Source organism: Salvelinus namaycush, chromosome 12, assembly GCF_016432855.1.
Source record: "Salvelinus namaycush isolate Seneca chromosome 12, SaNama_1.0, whole genome shotgun sequence".
Taxonomy (NCBI): domain Eukaryota; kingdom Metazoa; phylum Chordata; class Actinopteri; order Salmoniformes; family Salmonidae; genus Salvelinus; species Salvelinus namaycush.
Window position 1 is genome coordinate 36474982 of NC_052318.1, and position 20137 is coordinate 36495118.

The 20137-nt window shown below is 42.0% G+C and overlaps 1 protein-coding gene across 1 annotated transcript; it reads right to left on the reverse strand.

Annotated features, from left to right (window-relative positions):
• Positions 1-651: 651 nt before the first annotated feature.
• LOC120057182 (TBC1 domain family member 8B-like) lies at positions 652-19439 on the reverse strand. The gene is made up of 20 exons (XM_039005660.1): positions 19165-19439; positions 16212-16322; positions 15528-15646; positions 14888-15113; positions 14494-14734; positions 14142-14349; positions 13875-14042; positions 13600-13761; positions 12110-12260; positions 11734-11948; positions 11519-11636; positions 11111-11396; positions 10800-10932; positions 10619-10717; positions 10457-10525; positions 10039-10279; positions 9805-9870; positions 3763-3810; positions 3558-3655; positions 652-3403 (listed from the first exon to the last, which is right to left on the reverse strand). The coding sequence occupies exons 1-20, from the start codon at positions 19289-19291 to the stop codon at positions 2969-2971; spliced, it is 3321 nt and encodes a 1106-aa protein (XP_038861588.1). The 5' UTR covers positions 19292-19439; the 3' UTR covers positions 652-2968.
• Positions 19440-20137: the final 698 nt, after the last annotated feature.

A 20137-nucleotide genomic window follows, 5' to 3' on the forward strand; every position in this document is an offset into this window, starting at 1 on the left:
ACATAAAAGCTTCTAATTTTCAACCAGTTCACCTATATCACTGATTTCTGACCAAACATTTAGCTATTTTCCACCAAGGTTAAATCAACAACAGGGGTGGCGAGTAACCCCAGATGGACATCCCCAAGCTACAGCTTTCTCAAAATAATTGCACCCGGGGGGGGGGGGGGGGGGCAGGGGGGCAGGGCAGCAAGACAGAGTTTGGGAAACTCTGCTCGAGAGGGATACATGTTAGGTCAAGGGTGTCAGACTCATTCCACGGAGGGCCTAGTGTCTGCAGGTTTTCGCTCCTCACTTAATAAAAAAACTCAAACCTGCAGACAGGAGGCCCTCCATGGAATGAGTTTGACACCTCTTGCTATATGTAAGCATAGCCTTCTACAGGGGTAGGCATTTTATGCTTTTTATTTAACTGACCTGGAAGACCAGTTGTTGAATTTATTGAACTGATCAATTAGCTCAGTTGGTCAAGTGTGGTGCCTAGTTGGAACAAAATCCTGCGGAACTCCAGGAACAGTGTTTCCTATCTCTGACCTTTTTTGACCGGGAGTGGTTCAAATCCATCCTGGATGTTCTGTTCATTCACTTGGCCTATTTGCAAAACAACTCATTCATTCAAATAAACATATTTGATGTCTAAGACAGACAAACTCAGATTTTTTTATTATAACTTTATTTCATTTCAAGACGTTTGACATTCACATAGTGTCACTTGTGGTAGGCACAGGCAGATCAAAAATGACATAACATTTCAACGGATTCATTTTCCTCCAGAACCCCCCCCCCTCCCACAAAAACAGGCAGTACACAGACTGTAGACAGTCACCATATAAATGTGTTTAAATGAGAGTACTCTAATTAAGACCATTAATTGGAAACAATGCCATTACATTTACAAGTTATCTTAAGTCGGCCTAAATACATTTGTGCTATGAGTCATCTTAAAGCGTAAACAGCTTAAAGGTGAAATAAAAGGTCACGTAATATAGTTTCACTGGTAATAAGTACACCATTATCCTATGTATTGCATCAAGTTGATAAAAATCTGACTACAGATGTCTACTGCATAACTGATAAAGCCCATAGACAATGTCTCTTTATTTCTAAATGTGAGTGTAGTCTACAACAATCTATCATGAGAACTGTGTCATTTCAAATGGCAATTTCCCTGCAAATATGTTAAGACTTTCATTTAGTTGACTTGTTCACAGGTGAATTTAACTTCACACTCAAGAGTCACTACTAATGCAATGTAGAGTAAACTGCTAATTTTAAACAGTAACACTTGCTCTCCCATGAATAAGTATTCATTACTAGATTGATTAAAAAAACTGCAAAGTAGCTACATATCGACCATATTTTATGATATTGTGCTGTCAAGTAAATGCTTTAAAGTGACATTTATATTAACCTTAGCATCTATTATAACAAGGAATATCATTTTAGAGGACTATAATATAACTGCAAGGTTTGATTTTACACACAGATGGCACTGAGGAAAAACGCTCAAATACAGAAAATACAAATCATGTAAAAGTTGCTCAGCTGTCCTTTTCCTGACTCATTTTGAAAATAAATATTTATAACTGCTCATGTAAAATAGAAATATCTATACTACTCAAAGGACATTGAAGCAGGTTTTTTCCCAATCAACATCTGACTAAAATCCTGCATTTTACAGTCCACCACATCAAACCTAGAAATAAAGTAACACATTCAGAGCCAACTGTGTTGCATTTGGAATAATTAGTTATTGTCATAATTTATCCATGCCCATGCATCCTTTCATGCTTAACAGCATTTCAAAAAAGTCTAACAATTTATAAAGGAATGTGTAACAGGATATACACTACTAGTTATGCACGTGAAAATATTTTTTCTGCAGTCTGACAAATATAATCAAACATAACAAGAATTTCCTGTTACAAAACATTAGAAATATAACATTTATTCTGACAAATATTTAGTAATTCCTTTGAAACTCAATTAAATACAATTAAGTACAATATCAAACAAGATAATATAAATCATAAGACAGTTAAGTATATTCTTCTGTATATCAAATTATATATACATTAACTTAATTTCCTTTAGACTCAGACATTAGTTAGAATCTAAATATTGCACAATGTCCTCATTTGTGGTTGCCTCAACAACAACTATACAATTAGTTTTTAGTTTGTGTCCTGAAAGTGATTTGACTTGGCAATGACAACATGCGCTTGTTCCCTCACTCATGATATTTCAGCAAAACAAATGGATATTTGAAGACAAAAACATAAGATATGTCATAAAAAAAACTGAAATGTAGAATTCCAACTATTCAGCACTCTCTTGGGCATTTAGTAAGTAGTGGTCCCATTGTTTTCAAAAGCCCCCCTCCATAAAATGACCAGAAATAAACTGGCCACATCCCTTCATTACAAAGTAAACCTAGAAATACAATAACAGTGGTCCCTCTTTCATCTCTCCATTCTAGGTTCCATTCATTGCATAATTATGGATGAGCAACAGTAAGGGTCTCATATACAATTATTAATCCCATCTACATGCACCGGTATCAAGCAATGATTGACTTCCATTGTTGGCTTCAAGTGACTACCCTGGAGGGTGCTCCCTATATATTCCACACAGGTCAACTGATCACTCTCCCCCCAATTTGAAAGGCTGGTGTTTCTGAAAATTAGCTGAGAGATTTATGGCTGCATGAGAAAAACCACTCTGGCACATAGAAGCAAGGTGCTTGAGCAGGTTCGCTGGTGTGCAGATGACAGGACAAACTATGAATCTACAAGATACAACTGGAATTTATACAAGTATATTTCTACGTTTGGTTACAGTGAACAGGGTTGGCTTAGGATCCTTTCCTGTTACCTGACCAGGCGGAGAAATAACAGTAGAAAATAGAGAGGATAGTGAACAGAGACTTAATGGCTTTGATAAGAGGGTTAAACCCACAGTGGATCCTTCACTTGTTTGTCTTGGCTTTCAACTGAGCACACTTGGCATGGTCCAGCCGGGATTGAATGTCTACAGGCCTCTCAAAGAAGCGCACAAGGACAGGCTCGTTGAGCAGGGATGCCAGGATCTGCTCAAAAGCGAATGACCACTCGACCTCCTGTGGGATGGAGCCTGCCTCCAGAGTGATGGGAGTGCTAGGGGTGTCAGAGCTGCTCTCAGGAGTGCTGGAAGCCTCCCCGTCAGGTGGAGCCCCCTCTAGGGCAGCCTGGATGGGGCTAGTGCTGGACTTCTGGGGACTGGTGGGCTCCTGGAGCCTGCGCCCTACTTCTTCCATTCTCAGCAGAAGACTGGTAACTCGAGCCACAGCACGGTACAGAGACTCTTCCTCTGGGTCACTATGGAACAGGTTGTAGAGCGTTTTGGAAAACTGGATAAACTGAGCCTGACAACCAGAAAATAAGAGATGGATTAAATTAAGACTTTTGTATAAAGGAATGACATGTGGATTAAATTGTTCAAAGTTGATCTGTTCAAAAGATAACTATTTCATAGTCACCAGATTGACTTCATGTTAACCTAGATAGTGGTGTATTCACCTGGTTAATTCTGGGTAAATCCTTTATGCTCTCCTCTTTCTTTAGTATCTCATCTTGCCATTGTTTCAGGTAGGCCTGCAGATCCACTTTCCCTCTGCCTGTGGGAGTGAAACAGAAAGTGCAATGTGTATTCTGACACTCTGTTCAAATTAGCAACATTGTGAAGCTTGGTAAAATAGAAAAAGAGACATGCCAATTAAAATACCTCTTTCAGGGCTTTTTCTGATCACGCCATCTTCTGGAAGATCAGACACTACATAGTAAGAATGGAGTACATTCACATAAGTCAAAGGAAGTCATACAGTAACTGTAAACTACATTTTGCCATTCTAAACCATAACCAGTGAGCAATTATATCATATATACAGTTGAAGTCAGAAGTTTACATACACCTTAGCCAAATACATTTAAACTCAGTTTTTCACAATACCGGACATTTTATCCTAGTAAAAATTCCTTGTCTTAGGTCAGTTAGGATCACCACTTTATTTTAAGAATGTGAAATGTCAGAATAATAGTAGAGATTTATTTCAGCTTTTATTTCTTTCATCACATTCCCAGTGGGTCAGAAGTTTACATACACCCAATTAGTATTTGGTAGCATTGCCTTTAAATTGTTTAACTTGGGTCAAACGTTCCGGGTAGCCTTCCACAAGCTTCCCACAATAAGTTGGGTGAATTTTGGCCCATTCCTCCTGACAGAGCTGGTGTAACTGAGTCAGGTTTGTAGGCCTCCTTGCTCGCACACGCTTTTTCAGTTCTGCCCACAAATTTTCTATAGGATTGAGTAGAGCTAGGCAATAAATCAAATATCAATAATTATCGAGGTAATTACTTCCCTCAATAACGACATCATTTTTTGGGGATTAATTTCCGATAATGTCGATATAGAATAATTAGGAACAGCAGTCCATTTCACCTCTGACGCAGCAGGAACGCGAAGTGACAATATGCACGTGGAGAGGTATACGCCCACTAAAAACCACTTAGCATCTCGAGTGATGGAGTAGCCACTATTAACCACACAAAAAATGAGTGATGTAGGCGAAAACAGTGGCAGTGATAGCCATGGAGAAGGAGCAGCTTCCAATTTGGAAATTATTGATATAAAGGGTTAAACTGTTTCAGTAATTTGGAAGTGGTTTGGCTTTTTGAAGTCCGACTCAGACATTAGGCATTCCTTGAGTTTGAAGCAGATATGCACCTTTTAAACATAATTTGATTAATATTGTGATACTTATATTTAAAAAAATATACAGATATCGTGATCATTTATTTGCCATATCGCCCAGCCCTAGGATTGAGGTCAGGGCTTTGTGATGGCCACTCCAATACCTTGACTGCGTTGTCCTTAAGGCATTTTGCCACAATTTTGGAAGTATGCTTGGGGTCATTGTCCATTTGGAAGATCCATTTGCAACCAAGCTTTAACTTCCTGACTGATGTCTTGAGATGTTGCTTCAATATATCCACATCATTTTCCTGCCTCGTGATGCCATCTATTTTGTGAAGTGCACCAGTCTCTCCTGCAGCAAAGCACCCCCACAACATGATGCTGCCACCCCCGTGCTTCACGGTTGGGATGGTGTTCTTCGCCTTGCAAGCGTCCCCCTTTGTCCTCCAAACATAACGATGGTCATTATGGCCAAACAGTTCTACTTTTGTTTCATCAGACCAGAGGACATTTCTCCAAAAAGTACAATCTTTGTCCCCATGTGCAGTTGAAAACCGTAGTCTGGCTTTTTTATGGCGGTTTTGGAGCAGCGGCTTCTTCCTTGCTGAGCAGCCTTTCAGGTTATGTTGATATAGGACTTGTTTTACTGTGGATATAGATACTTTTGTACTGGTTTCCTACAGCATCTTCACAAGTTCCTTTGCTGTTGTTCTGGGATTGATTTGCACTTTTCACACCAAAGTACCAACCTGACTCAGTTACACCAGCTCTGTCAGGAGGAATGGGCCAAAATTCACCCAACTTATTGTGGGAAGCTTGTGGAAGGCTACCCGAAACATTTGACCCAAGTTAAACAATTTAAAGGCAATGCTACCAAATACTAATTGAGTGTATGTAAACTTATGACCCACTGGGAATGTGATGAAAGAAATAAAAGCTTAAATAAATCTCTACTATTATTCTGACATTTCACATTCTTAAAATAAAGTGGTGACCCTAAGTGACCTAAAACAAGGAATTTGTACTAGGATTAAATGTCAGAAATTCTGAAAAACTGAGTTTAAATGTATTTGGCTAAGGTGTATGTAAACTTCCGACTTCAACTGTAGGTATGTAACAGTTTGGGTCTAGAGTGTCTCCCCCTTTGAAGAGGGGGATGACCGCGGCCGCTTTCCAATCTTTAGGAATCTCAGACGATACGAAAGAGGTTGAACAGACTAGTAATAGGGGTTGCAACAATGGCGGTGGATAATTTTAGGAAGAGAGGGTCCAGATTGTCTAGCCTAGCTGATTTGTAGGGATCCAGATTTTGCAGCTCTTTCAGAACATCAGCTATCTGGATTTGGGTGAAGGAGAAGCAGGGGGGCCTTCGGCCAGTTGCTGCGGGGGGTGCAAAGCTGTTGGCCGTGGTTGGGGTAGCCAGGTGGAAAGCATGGCCAACCATAGAGAAATGCTTCTTGAAAATCTTGATTATCGTGGATTTATCAGTGGTGACAGTGTTTCCTAGTCTCAGTGCAGTGGGCAGCTGGGAGGAGGTACTCTTATTCTCCATGAACTTTTGGAATTAGTGCCACAGGATGCAAATTTCTGTTTGAAAAATCTAGCCTTTGCTTTCCTAACTGACTGTGTGTATTGGTTCCTGACTACCCTGAAAGTTGCATATCGATGCTAGTGCAGTACACCACAGGGTGTTTTTGTGCTGGTCAAGGGTAATCAAGTCTGGAGTGAACCAAGGGCTATATCTGTTCTTAGTTCTACATTTTTTGAAAGGGGCATGCTTATTTAAGATGGTGAGGAAAGCACTTTTAAAGAACAACCAGGCATCTTCTACTGACGGGATGAGGTCAATATCCTTCCAGGATACCCGGGCCAGGTCAATTAGAAAGGCCTGCTCGCAGAAGTGTTTTAGGGAGCATTTGACAGTGATGAGGGGTAGTCGTTGAACCACGAACCCATAACGGATGCAGCCAATGAGGCAGTGATCACTGAGATCCTGGTTGAAAACAGCAGAGGTGTATTTAGAGGGCAAGTTGGTCAGGATGATATCTATGAGGGTGCCCATGTTTACGGATTTGGGGTTGTACCTGGTAGGTTCCTTGATAATTTGTGTGAGATTGAGGGCATCTAGCTTAGATTGTAGGACGGCCGGGGTTTTAAGCATTTCCCAATTTAGGCCACCTAGCAGTACAAACTCTGACGATAGATGGGGGGCAATCAATTCACATACGGTGTCAAGGGCACAGCTGGGAGCTGAGGGGGGTCTATAACAAGCGGCAACAGTGAGGGACTTAGTAGTGACGCCTCAAGCACTGCGATGCAGTGTGTTAGACCGCTGCGCCACTCGGGCGGCGTCAAAACAGTTTAACACGTGGTTGCATTTAGAACTGTTAAGCAATTTGTTGCGTAATGACTGGCCTTAAAAAACACATTTCATTCCAGTACCCTCTTTTTAATGAGCTGCTCTCATGCTGGATGACAGGTGATAGGCTATACTGCTCCTCAAACTAGACTATGTATGCTGTGCACGTGTGATAAACAACAAGAGATCCATATAGCACATTGGGGGGATATGAAACAACAGAAGACCATTCATTTTCAATGAAGGAAGCAAAGTGGTCAGCGGACCGTTGGGCAATGCGAACATAGAGTGTGTACAGGGCAGGACCAAAGTTGGGAAAAGTTCACTATAGTTTCCAGACCCTACTGGATTGGCTATTGAAACCTAGCACTAGCTCACCTGCTTGTTAGCACCAACATGAGTGCGAAGCAAGCTTGGCTATCCAAATTTACGCATTAAAAAAGGATCTTGGCCGTAAGATAAATTGGTGTTAGTCGTCATGTAATTCCACTAAATTATGCAAATTAACCTATAGACCGATAAGCATCACCGGTCAAATGCATTTTCGGCGGCTAACCAATTTAGTTAACATCCCTAGATGGTAGTAAAACAAATTGTACACAACAAAAGACCCACATTTAAGACATTGTTAAAGACAGACAGATGAGCATCTACCAAAGAGAAAAGGACAGGGAGGACTAGAGTGAAATGGTTATAGCAGAGAAAGAAAAGAGCAAAGCAAGCTGACCAGTCAATCGACTCAAGTGGGATAGGTCGTCAGTCATTGGAATAAAGTGAGGCAGTCTTTGGGCCTTTGATTGGAAAGGACTACCTGTGAAAGCTGGAAGAAGACATTGTCTGTGAGAGCATACAACATTACAGTAGGGACAGATGTACGGAACAGTTAACAAAGAGATTAGTTGGTGAGTAGAAGAGTAGCACAAAATATACAGTACAGTTGAAATTAGAAAGGCACAGTCTGCAGGAAAATTGTATTGGGATTTGTTTCTTATTATACAGTGCCTTCAGAAAACATTCACACCCCCTTGACTTTTTCCAAAATGTGGTGTGTTTGTCTGAATTTAAAATGGATTAAATTTAGATTTTTGGTCACTGGCCTACACACAATACACCATAATGTCAAAGTGGAATTATGTTTTTAGAAATGTTTACAAATTAATAAAAAATGAAAAGCTGAAATGTCTTGAGTAAATAAGTACCCCTTTGTTGTTGCAAGTCTAAATAAGTTCAGGAGTAAAAATTTGCTCTGTGTGAAACAAGTGTTTAACATGATTTGAATGTTTACCTCATCTCTGTACACCACACAATTTTTTTTGTGTAAGGTCCCTCAATCGTGCAGTGAATTTCAAACACAAATTCAACCACAAAGACCAGGGAGGTTTTCCAATGCCTTGCAAAGAAGGGCACCTATTGGTAGATGGGTAAAAATGAATCAGAGAGATGCAGGGGTTGCATCTCTCGACATCATCGGCACCCGGGAGCAGTTGTTGTTGGGGGTTAACGCCTTGCACAAGGGCGGAACGGCAGATTTTTCCACCTTGCCGGCTCTGGGATTCGAACCAGTGACCATTTTTTAATTACTGGCCGAAACACTCTTAAACACTAGACCACCAGGATACCTACAAATATACAGGCGTCCTTCCTAACTCGGTTGCCAGAGGAAGGAAACCGCTCAGGGATTTCACCATGAGGCCAATGGTGACTTTAAAACAGTTTAATGGCTGTAATAAGAGAAAACTGAGGATGGATCAACAACATTGTAGTTACTCCACAATACTACCCTAATTGACAGAGTGAAAAGAAGGAAGCCTGTACAGAATACAAATATTTCAAAACATGCATCCTGTTTGCAATTAGGGATTAAAGTAAAACTGCAAAAAATGTGGAAAAGCAATGAACTTTTTGTTCTGAATAGTGTTATGTTTGGGGAAATACAATACTTTACTGAGTACCATATTTTCAAGCATAGTGGTGGCTGTATCATGTTATGGGTATGCTTGTAATTGTTAAGGACTGGGGAGTTTATCAGGATAAAAAAGGAACGGAATGGAGCTACGCACAGGCAAAATCCTAGAGGAAAAGCTGGTAGTCTGTTTTCCACCAGACACTGGGAGATGAATTCACCTTTCAGCAGGAAAATAACCTAAAACACAAGGCTAAATCTACACTGGAGTTGCTTACCAAGAAGACATTGAATGCTCCTGAGTAAATTATTTTTTTAATTTTTTTACATCCACTTGAAAATCTATGGCAAGACCTGAAAATTGTTTAGCAATGATTAACAACCAATTTGACAGAGCTTGACATTTTCAAAATAATAAATGGACAATTGTTGCAGAATCCAGGTGTGGAAAGCGCTTAGAGACTTACCCAGATAGACTAACAGCTGTAATCACTGCAAAAAGTGCTTCTATTGACTCAGGGGTGTGAATAATTATGTAAATGAGATATTTCTGTCATTTATTTTCAATAAATGTGCAAAAATGTCTAAAAACATGTTTTCACTGTCATTATGTGTGTCAATGGGTGAGAAAAAACATATACTGAATACATTTTGAATTCAGGCTGTAACAACAAAATGTGGAATAAGTCAAGGGGTATGAATACTTTGTGAAGGTACTTGAGAAGGAATACAGAACAAAAGTATCATAGACAGAATGACAAGTGGTTTTAATAGAGAAGGTGCTGATGAAGTTATTGGTGATCTTACTTACCTGGTGGCTGATGAAGCTTGAACAGGAATTTCAGTTTGTTGGTGAAAGTGCCGCTGTACAAAATGTCTGTAGTAAGAACAAAATAGGGAAGGGGTAAATTAGCATGAAAGGTTTCATGAGGTTGATGCTGGATTAGATGTGACATACAGTTCCCACAGATAATGTTAGAAGCAGAGGGTGGGAACAGCGTTCAAAGACTTGTAGCTATGCATCAGAGCGCTGGTGTAACCTTACCCAAGGCACAGCAGAACTCTTTGAAGTTGACGAGGCCATCCTGGTTCTCATCCAGCAGGCGGAAGGCCCAGAGGAAGAGGGCGTCCTTTCCGCTGCAGAGGGACCAGGGCTCCAGGAGGGAGAAGAGCAGGCTGAACTGATGGAAGCCCAGCTGGTACTGCTCCAGATAGGCCAGGCTGGGGTCGTGGTGCAGCAGCACTGGGCTGTTCATCATCCAGTAGCAGCTGAGGAAATGTTGCCTCTGGAAACAAATTGAAGTATTCAATCTCCAGCGGTTAACTTTGTGTCTATTTTCAACATATTTAAATTTTTCATGCCAACTCTGTGTCTATGTCTATAAGAAGGAATATTAATGCATGTAGGTATGCAGTAGTATATTATTATTATTTGAAAAGAGTGATTGAGATATTGCACCCACCTTGAACAATACATAAAGTTCGTCAAGCTGGGAAGCACTGAACTTTACTTCTTGTGACACTACCCGCAGCTGGGAAAAAAGTAAATCTCAAATAATCCTACATCAAATTGTAGTAAACAATGCCAAAAAGATGCTATGGAAGTTTGGGGATGAGCAACTCACCACATTTTGCTTGGTTGTATCCTCTAACGTTTGGATAACATATAGTTTGTTTCTTTTCCGCATGCTCTCTACTTCCTCTGATTTCAAGTCTCCATATTTCTGTCAGCAAATTAAAACAGTCTAATCAAAGACAAGCCTGACATTGAGACATGGGCCCTAGCAACTCTGACTGTTACAGTACCTCATAGGCTTCTTTGATGAGATCACTGACGTCCACCTTGGAGATGGATGATGCTTTGTCGTTGTTCCCTACAGAGTTTTGCTGCACTGTTTGTGGAAGAGGACTGTCCTTATTTGTAACATTATCAAAAAACCTGCCAGGGCAAACAGAGCAGCAGTTAAGTAACATTAATTAAATGGACATTCCTATAGAATTAACTAATTGTTTTGGAGATTATGTTACTTCACAATCCAACCATAACCTAATACGGTACTTTGAAATAACCAATTCAGTTGACCTTCAGACCCCGCCCTCTCTGTGTTGACACTCACTTGTTGAGGATGGTGACTGCCTCAGCGTCGTCATGGGAGCTGATCAGGCCCTCCATGTTGTAGTCGAGCACAGCCAGGCCCAGCTGCAGGATGGCTTTGATGCCGTCGTAGAAGAAGCAATCGACCACGTTGACCGCGCTCTCTATTGGCAGGACGCTGATAAACAGGGTGAGGAACCAGGACAGGGACACGGAGGAGAAGAAGGTCAGGTCTGTCATGTGCTCCGTCAGCTGGGTGAGGTGCATTCGGATCAGTTCCTCAAACACCGCCTGGTCCACCAGTGCACCTGAGGAAACAAGTTTGTAAACAGGATTTTTAGCAGTTAAGGGGGAAAGTGTAATTCAGTATCAAACACACATACAGTACAAATTTCTAATGTCATGCTACAACTAAACATCGGTCACTCACCGATGATCCTGCGGTTAAAGTAATCAGGCAGCATCCTCTCACAGACGGCCACCAGCAGCCAGAAAGCCTCCTCCTCTTTTGCATAGAGCAAAAGGACTGACGTCAGGATGTTCATGGCCTTCACAAGAGAAAAAGCACGAGCGATGTAAAGGTGCCCATTAGCTTTTTAAAATAAAAAATGTCAGGAAGTGTTATAGGGGTTTCTAGCTTGGTACCTGGCAATAGCCGATTTTGGGGTTCCTGTAGGCGTATGCGGTGAGGACTCTGCGCAGGGCAGAGATGCCTGTGTCGCTCTGGAAGGCAGGGTGCTCTGGTAGGGAGCGGTGCAGGTCTCTCTCTATCTCGTCAGTGGCCAGGGTGCTGGTCCCCAGAGACTGATCCACCAGCTCACTGTAGTACCCCGGGTTAGTGGCCATGTCGTTGACTGCACCTATAGTACAAAGGCAAAACACCCCACTCCATATTTAACGAAACACATCCAGCTTCCTACAGCCATCTACGGCATTAAACATTAAAGACACCACACTTTGACACGTCAGTAAAGGAAACATATGTGCGATTTAACAGTTAATGAGCCATATCAAACAGAACCTGAGAAAAGCATCCAGAGCTCTCCCCTTAAGGCCTCAGGGACGCCACGCACAATCAGGTCTCGTGTCTTCTTGGTACAGAACATACTGGTGCCACGGCCATACTCTGAGAAGTGGATGTTCCATGACTGCTCCTTCATCTTCTCCTTCAGCTGTCAGGCACAGAGATGAAACAGGAGAATAAGAAATGAGCTGTCAAGGCTGGGACACCTCTACAGTACAGGGAGAGCACCTTTCAAAAAAACCTCCACCCTATTATCATTCTCACACTGGAAAAAAAACTGTTCTAGAGAAACTATCCTGAACAAAAATATAAAAACGCAAGATGCAACATTTTCAAAGATTTCACTGAGTTAGTTTATATAAGGAAATCAGTAAATTGAAATAAATTCAATAGGCCCTAATCTATGGATTTGACATGATGGGGAATACAGATATGCATCTGTTGGTGACAGATGCCTTAAAAAAAAGATGGAGGCGTGGATCAGAAAACCATACACTATCTGGTGTGACCACCATTTGCATCATGCAGCACGACACATCTCCTCTTCAATGGCTGTGCGAAGTTGATGGATATCGGCTGGATCTAGAACACGCTGTCGTACATGTCGATCCAGAGCATCCCAAACAAGCTCAATGGGGAACATGTCTGGTGAGTATGCAGGTCACGGAAGAACTGGAAAATGTTCATCTTCCAGGAATTGTGTACAGATCCTTGCGATATGGGGCTGTGCATTATCATGCTGAAACATGAGGTGATGGTGGCGGATGAATGGCGCGACAATGGGCCTCCGGATCTCGTCACGGTATCTCTGTGCATTCAAATTGCCATTGATAAAATGCAATTGTGTTCATTGTCCGTAGTTTATGCCTGCTCATACCATAACCCCACTGCCAGGATGGGGCAATCTATTCACAATTATGACATAAGCAAAACACTCCCCCACACGATGCCATACACATGGTCTTCGGTTGTGAGGCCAGTTGGACAGTGCCAAATTCTCGAAAATGATGTTGGAGGCGGCTTATGGTAGAGAAATGAACATTCAATTCTCTGGCAACAGCTCTGGTGGACATTCCTGCAATCAGCATGCCAATTGCACGCTCCCTCAAAACATGAGACATCTGTGGCATTGTGTTGTGGGACACAACTGTACAATTTAGAGTGGCCTTTTATTGTTCCCAGCACAAGGTGCACCTGTGTAATGATCATGCTGTTTAATCAGCTTCTTGATATGCCACACCTGTCAGGTGGATGGATTATTTTGTCAAAGGAGAAATGCTACCTAACAGGGATGTAAACAAATGTGTACACATTTTAGAGAAATAAGCTTTTTGTGTATATGGAAAATGTAGGGGATCTTTTATTTCAGCTCATGAAATACGGGAGCAACACTTTACATGTTGCGTTTATATTTTAGTGAAATGTTTATATTTCTTCATACTATGAGTAAAAGTAATATTTTAGAGAAATAGACCACTTATATCCACCATTTTGGGGTCCAGATTTTCAGTGTCCTGGGGATGGAACACGGTCATGAGGGCCTCAGTGCTGACCGCCTTGCTGCTGTCCTTCTGTCCCACCATCAAAGCCACCTCCTCTGGGTTGTCCTCAAAGTGATTGATGAGGTTCTGGCACTCCCCTCTGATGACCTGCAACACACAGTTCTGTTTGTTTTCAACAGCAGCAATTATAGCCTGGTAGATAAGGAGGTGAATTAGAGACAGTTGGAAGGTTGATGGCAAAGGTCAAAACAGTAAGTTACATCAGTTGATGCAGAGTGCTGAGGACTGGCCGTCATCCCACACCTCTTGCGGATTGCATTGGCGAGGCGCTCAAAGTCTCGGACTTCAGAGAACCGTAGAGCCCTCTTACCCCGCACACACACAATCAAAGCCCTGCTGCTACGGTCCGGCTTCTCCACACCAATCACCTGTAAGGATAGGAGTTGGTTTCAACAACACTGGACAAACCACTGAGCAACAGAACATATTTGATCAGAAATTAGTTATGTTTCGTGGAAGCGTCTTGCCTCTCTCATGGGGATGATGACGTGGCACTGGCTGCCATCCTGGCTGGCGAAACACAGGTAGCTCTCGGAAAGACAGATCTTCCCCAGCGTGTTGAAGTGGCTGAAGGGCACCCACAGAAAGCTCTCATACACCTCCAGCAGGTTCTCCTCTTTAGGCAGCCTGAAGAAGGCCCGGAACTGCTCGTTCCTAGCGTGCGTTTCTAAGCCTCTGGAAGAGAGGAAAGTGACTGAGAAGAGCATGGAAGAACTAAACAGAATTATGACTATCATCTCAGTTCACCACGGTGCCCTGATGTAACTGTCAAATAGGAGTTATGTGGAAGAGCGCAGGGACAGTCCGTCAGTACAGTACCTCTTGGTGATCTGCAGAGGGTCTGAGAGGGAGGGCTCTTCCTGGAAAGTCTCCTTATCAAACAGGCGTTTGATGGAGTAGTCAGCCAGCTGCTCCATGATCAGGAAGGTCTCATTGAGATGAAGGAACATGGAGAAGAAGTGGTCCTCTCCATTGGCCAACACATGGATGCTCTCCGTCAGGATGACATTGGACGTTTTCTCCAGCCTCCAGATCTCATTCCAGGAGATAACCAGCTTTACTGAAAAGGAAACAGATTATTTTCAATGAGTAACTCACTGCCATTCTGTCATGACATGGAATGATAATAATATTGTATCCAAATACAATGGATAAGTTACAATTTAATGACAGTTAGCCAACAGTGAGGGGTTGCTCAGGTCTCTGGTCTCACCCTCGGAGCCCAGCAGGTAGGAGTAGAAGGACAGGAAGTTGGTGCTGAGGTAGAGCCAGCCCTGGCAAGGCACGCGACCCCTCCAGTAGCTGCAGGAGTAGTAGGTGACCAGCTTCTCCTTCTGAGGGAGGTCAAACCATTTCTCAAACCTTAGCAGCGCCTCACGGAACTTCTCAGGGTCATCCTCCTGCACGCATGACACCTTTCCTTCCTCAGCAATCAGACCCTTTATAGAAAGGAGAGGTCAACATCCCTCTATTGGCCACTGAGACAGCTAATATAATTGAGCAGTCTAAACAAGTCAGCATGCCATCTCCACTCTGTAATTTGTATCAAGGCATATAGATTAGCATAATATTGTTTCTTAATTCATATTGTTATTAAACCTACTATCCTTTGCTTAGCTTTCAACAAACAGTAAAATGTTTCCATATCATACAGCAGTAGTGAAATAACAATCACCACCAACTTTTTTCAAAGAGTAAGCACGTGCCACTTATCATCAGTAGGCTTCACTACATGAATAAATCATTAAGTCTGGAGGAGGCCTCCATCTCCCGTGAGAGTGGCAGAGATCAACAATAGTATTGTTGATGTCTGTGTCTAACCACATGTTTAATAAGCTTTAGTGATTACTTACTCTGATCTTGCCCTGCACAAAGCTGGTGATGTCATCGCTGGAGTCAAACACAGACAGGGTTCTCATGATGTTCTTCTCCAGCCACTCCCAGTGTTGGCTGATCTCCTCCTTGGTGCCACCTAACCACAGGGAAAACTTAGTCACAATTGAAAGGAAACTGTTGACACTATCCATGACTAAGCCATCTATTTTGTTACAAAATGGGAAATGTGTCTAGACTAAAATATAATCCTAAAGGTTATTACATGATTGTAGCCTGTTAATACAAGACTAAAGCCTATATATAATGTTTACGTTCAAATCAAATGACATTTCATTAGTCGCGTACACATATTTTGCAGATGTTATCGCGGGTGTAGCGAAATGCTTATCTTCCTAGCTCCAACAGTGCATTAATATCTAGCAATACAAAACATGCAAATCGCAAAAAGAAAAAGAAAGGAATTAAGAAATACAGAAATAATAGAACGAGCAATGTCAGAGTCTGGAATATAAATATGTATATGATGGTGTGATTAGATATTATGGACAGTATATGAATAAAAATGGTGTGTACAGCAGTAGTTACATAGGATGAGCCTTGACTAGAATACAGTACATACATATGAAGTGGGTAAAACACTTAATGTGTGGTGTCTACTCTGACTGAAGAGTATAGTTGAGAAAGTGTAGAGAGACTCTCACCACACGCTATTGACCAGTAGACCTGGGAGTCCGGTGTCTGGTGTAGAATGCGAAACGGCGCAACCTTAGACGTAGAGTCCAGCATCGTATCCAGAGTTCCAACCAGGAGACCTGTCCCAAAAATATGTAGCAATCATTTCCATTAAAAGTCAGACATTTTAAAAGACATGATAAGACATTTCAAAATCATGAGTCAATTTCATGTCTATTGATTTACAGTATCTAGCAAACAAAACAGCCCTTTCACCTGGGTTGGATCAGCATGCCATGATAATGTAACATGGAACAGTCAAAACTCAATGGATATTGGGCTGCTTATCATCACATTCAAGTGTCCTGCCTGTCGGTGACTCAAACCAACAGTGTTGTGTTACCGATCTACCCCCATAGTGGCCTTCATAAATTATTAACAAGGTCAGAGCTATACTGCTATCCCAGACTGCATCAGCAGCATCTATGGCTGCTGTGCTTGGGGATCATGACACAGCTGTAAAGTGGTCTTAACCTCAAACCCAGGCTAATTGCTAACAAGAGCCGGCTGGTGGATGAGACACTACAGCTGTGAACTGATTACAGACTTTGTTTTGCCCCATACTGTACATCATCCATGATAAAAATTTGGCAGACACTCTGACAGAACTTGTGCATCTGCAAGGGCCTAATTAGGAGCAGGCATCACTGGTTAATAGCCTGCCCTCTGCCCTGTGGCCATTTGAGATTTAAATCTGGATACTTCAGGATAAAAAGTTAGAGTTGCAGGGGGCTTCCGAGAAGGCGTTGAACAGGAGGAGAGCAGCCATTGGTGGACCTCCATCCATCATTAGCCCAGTCAGAGAATATATCTATTGTGCCCCAAAAATTGTGTTCTCAGTGTCCATCTAATTGACAAATACATGTACCATGACAATCAGTAGGCTATAACCACTGGAACACCGTTGGCTTCAACAGAATAGAAGGCCACCATTGCTATTTTTAGCATTAGAGATGAGAGAAAATGTGAAATTTAGCTATGCTGTTTCAGTCAAGTGGATAACTGTGATCAACAGCTGAGAATTGGCTTATTGGAGCCTCTGCGTGACCATGTGCAAGACAACCTACTATTATTGGGAAACTGACAGCTGACATTCATTGACTGCAATTGAGCAAACAAGGTACCCTACTCACTCTTGGTGTAATGTATACAATGAATGACTCCTGACTTGCACGGTGAAGGAGGATCAATATGTAATCAAATAGGGCAGTATTGAACTCAAAGATCAACAAACATAATTTTTTATAATGTAGAATATGATCATTCCACTTCAAATGCAGGGAATTAGTAGACCAGACTGACACTATAGAAAGGATGAGCATTGACCTGACTTGAGTAGATACAGTACATTCTCATACAGAAGTGCACATCAGTATAGCCCATTGCTCCACCCATAAACTAAAGCAAATGTAAGCAACCCAATATTTGACACACACTACCATGTCATAGCGTGTGTACAAACAACATTGGTGTAATCATCAGTCCAAACCATTGCAACTAAAAGGAGAGTTTCTATTGGACAAATTCAGGTAAGTCCCTTCCTGTTTCGTTCCGTTTAAGAAACTTTTGCAACAGAATTAGCGTAATGAATACACCCCAGACGTTAAGTGTAGTGACTGTGGTTTGTAAACAGACAGCTCAGTCAGTGTTAACAAAATAACCAATCTGCATCGTAGGTAAGCTACTGTAAACTGTTACATTGTAGATACACTACATGACCAAAAGTATGTGGACATCTGCTCGTCTAACATCTCATTCCAAAATCATGGACATTAATATGGAGTTCGTCCCCCTTTGCTGCTATAACAGCCTCCACTCTTCTAGGAAGGCTTTCAACTAGATGTTGGAACATTGCTGCGGGGACTTAATTCTATTCAGCCACAAGAGCATTAGTGAGGTCGGGCACTGATGTTGGGTGATTAGGCCTGGCTCGCAGTCAGCGTTCCAATTCATCCCAAAGGTGTTCGATGGGGTTGAGGTCAGGTCTCTGTGCAGGTCAGTCAAGTTCTTTCACACTGACCTCGACAAACCATTTCTGTATGGACCTCGCTTTATGCACGGGGGCATTGTCATGCTAAAACAGGAAAGGGCTTTCCCCAAACTGTCACAAAGTTGGAAGCACAGTATCATCTAGAATGTCATTGTATTCTGTAGCATTAAGATCTCTTCACTGAAACTAAGGGGGCTAGCCAAAACCATGTAAAACAGTGTGCATGGTGATCTTAGGTGTCTGTGTGGCTGATCTTCCATGGAAACCCATTTCATGAAGCTCCCAACGAACAGTTATTGTGTTGACGGTGCTTCCAGAGGCAGTTTGGAATTCAGTAGTGAATGTTGCAACCAAGGACAGTTGATTTTTACATGCGTGCGAGTCAGCAGTCCCGTTCTAACACTTCGCAGCTGAGCAGTTGCTGCTCCTAGACGTTTCCACTTCACAAGAACAGCCCTTACAGTTGACTGGGGCAGCTCTAGCAGGGCAGAAATTTGACACATTGACTTGTTGGAAAGATGGCATCCTATGACGGTGCCACATTGAAAGTCACTGAGTTATTCAGTAAAGGCCATTTCACTGCAAATGTTTGTCTATTGAGAATGCATGGCTGTGTGTTCGATTTTATACACCTGTCAGCAATGGGTGTGCCTGAAATAGCCGAATCCACTAATTTGAAGGGGTGTCCACATACTTTATATTGTGTACCTGTTGCAATCAAAGCTAACATTTGAAGTCCAGGCTCAGGTTGTCAATTTGTCACGCGCATCTGGAGACCTGACTGCCTCCCTCCCCTATACATGCCATAATCTGGGGGACATTAGAAAATATAACGGAAATATGAGCTCTCGTCTGATGGCGTGAGCACTTCGCTAGACGGTCATTGCGGTGCCACTGGGTTTTAACAGAACAGCAGCGAACAGAACACATACCTGTCAAACCGCCTCCTCCTTCTCCATATCCTCGCCTCCTTTGTAATACGAAATAATCGTTGCCTTTTTCCGTCACCCATAACTTGAATGCATTTTTCAGCAATATCTCTTCAGGTTTAAGCCACATATTTCAATTCACATATGTTTATTGCTTCCCGAGGCAGTTTCAATTACCATATATTTATTGAATCCAATGTGCATGTCAAGATGTTCATTTCTATTGCAACCGACATCCATGGACATTTATTTGTTTGTGTGAGCACTGAGCAGACCCTTTCCCACGTCGACAAAAACGTTGCTTAAGTCAACGATACAAGGGCTTTTGGGGATTGTAGTTTATTGACATTAGTGGCTGCATGCTGCAGAACGAGCTCGCTTGATACTGTAGACTTGCTTTCCCATAGTCCTTCTCGTTCGAAAAGTATCACGTTTCATAACTTCAGTGCAAAGCAGTGTTTCAAATACTGTAACATAATAACTTGAGCATCAAGTGCAATGACGTATAAATTAATATGTATTCTGTCTATAGTCAAGTGCCGCTGGTATAATTGACTGACACATTTGTTCAGTATACTGTCTGTACTATGAATAATATGACTTCTAATAATAATGTCCGTCATTGGGGAGGGGACTGTGGATCTGTCTACGTCCGTCCGTACGTCACACGCGATATCAGACTGCACTGGCCGGATTTTGACGAAACTTGGGTGAATGAAGCGTCTTGCGGTCATTTACAAAAGAACAGTGATTGACCAGATGGTGGCGCTATAACACGATATTGAAAATGCAAACGTTGAAAGGTCACGCCCCTTACCCACCTGAAGTCATGAAATTCGGTAGCCTACATAAGTCCCCCTCCTCAGTCCTCACAAGGAATACATTTGGCTCAGGGACCGACAAGGTCCGCCATGATGGATTTTTTGCCATTTTGAATTCATGAAACAGTTAAAACGAAACTAAAGATATGTATAAC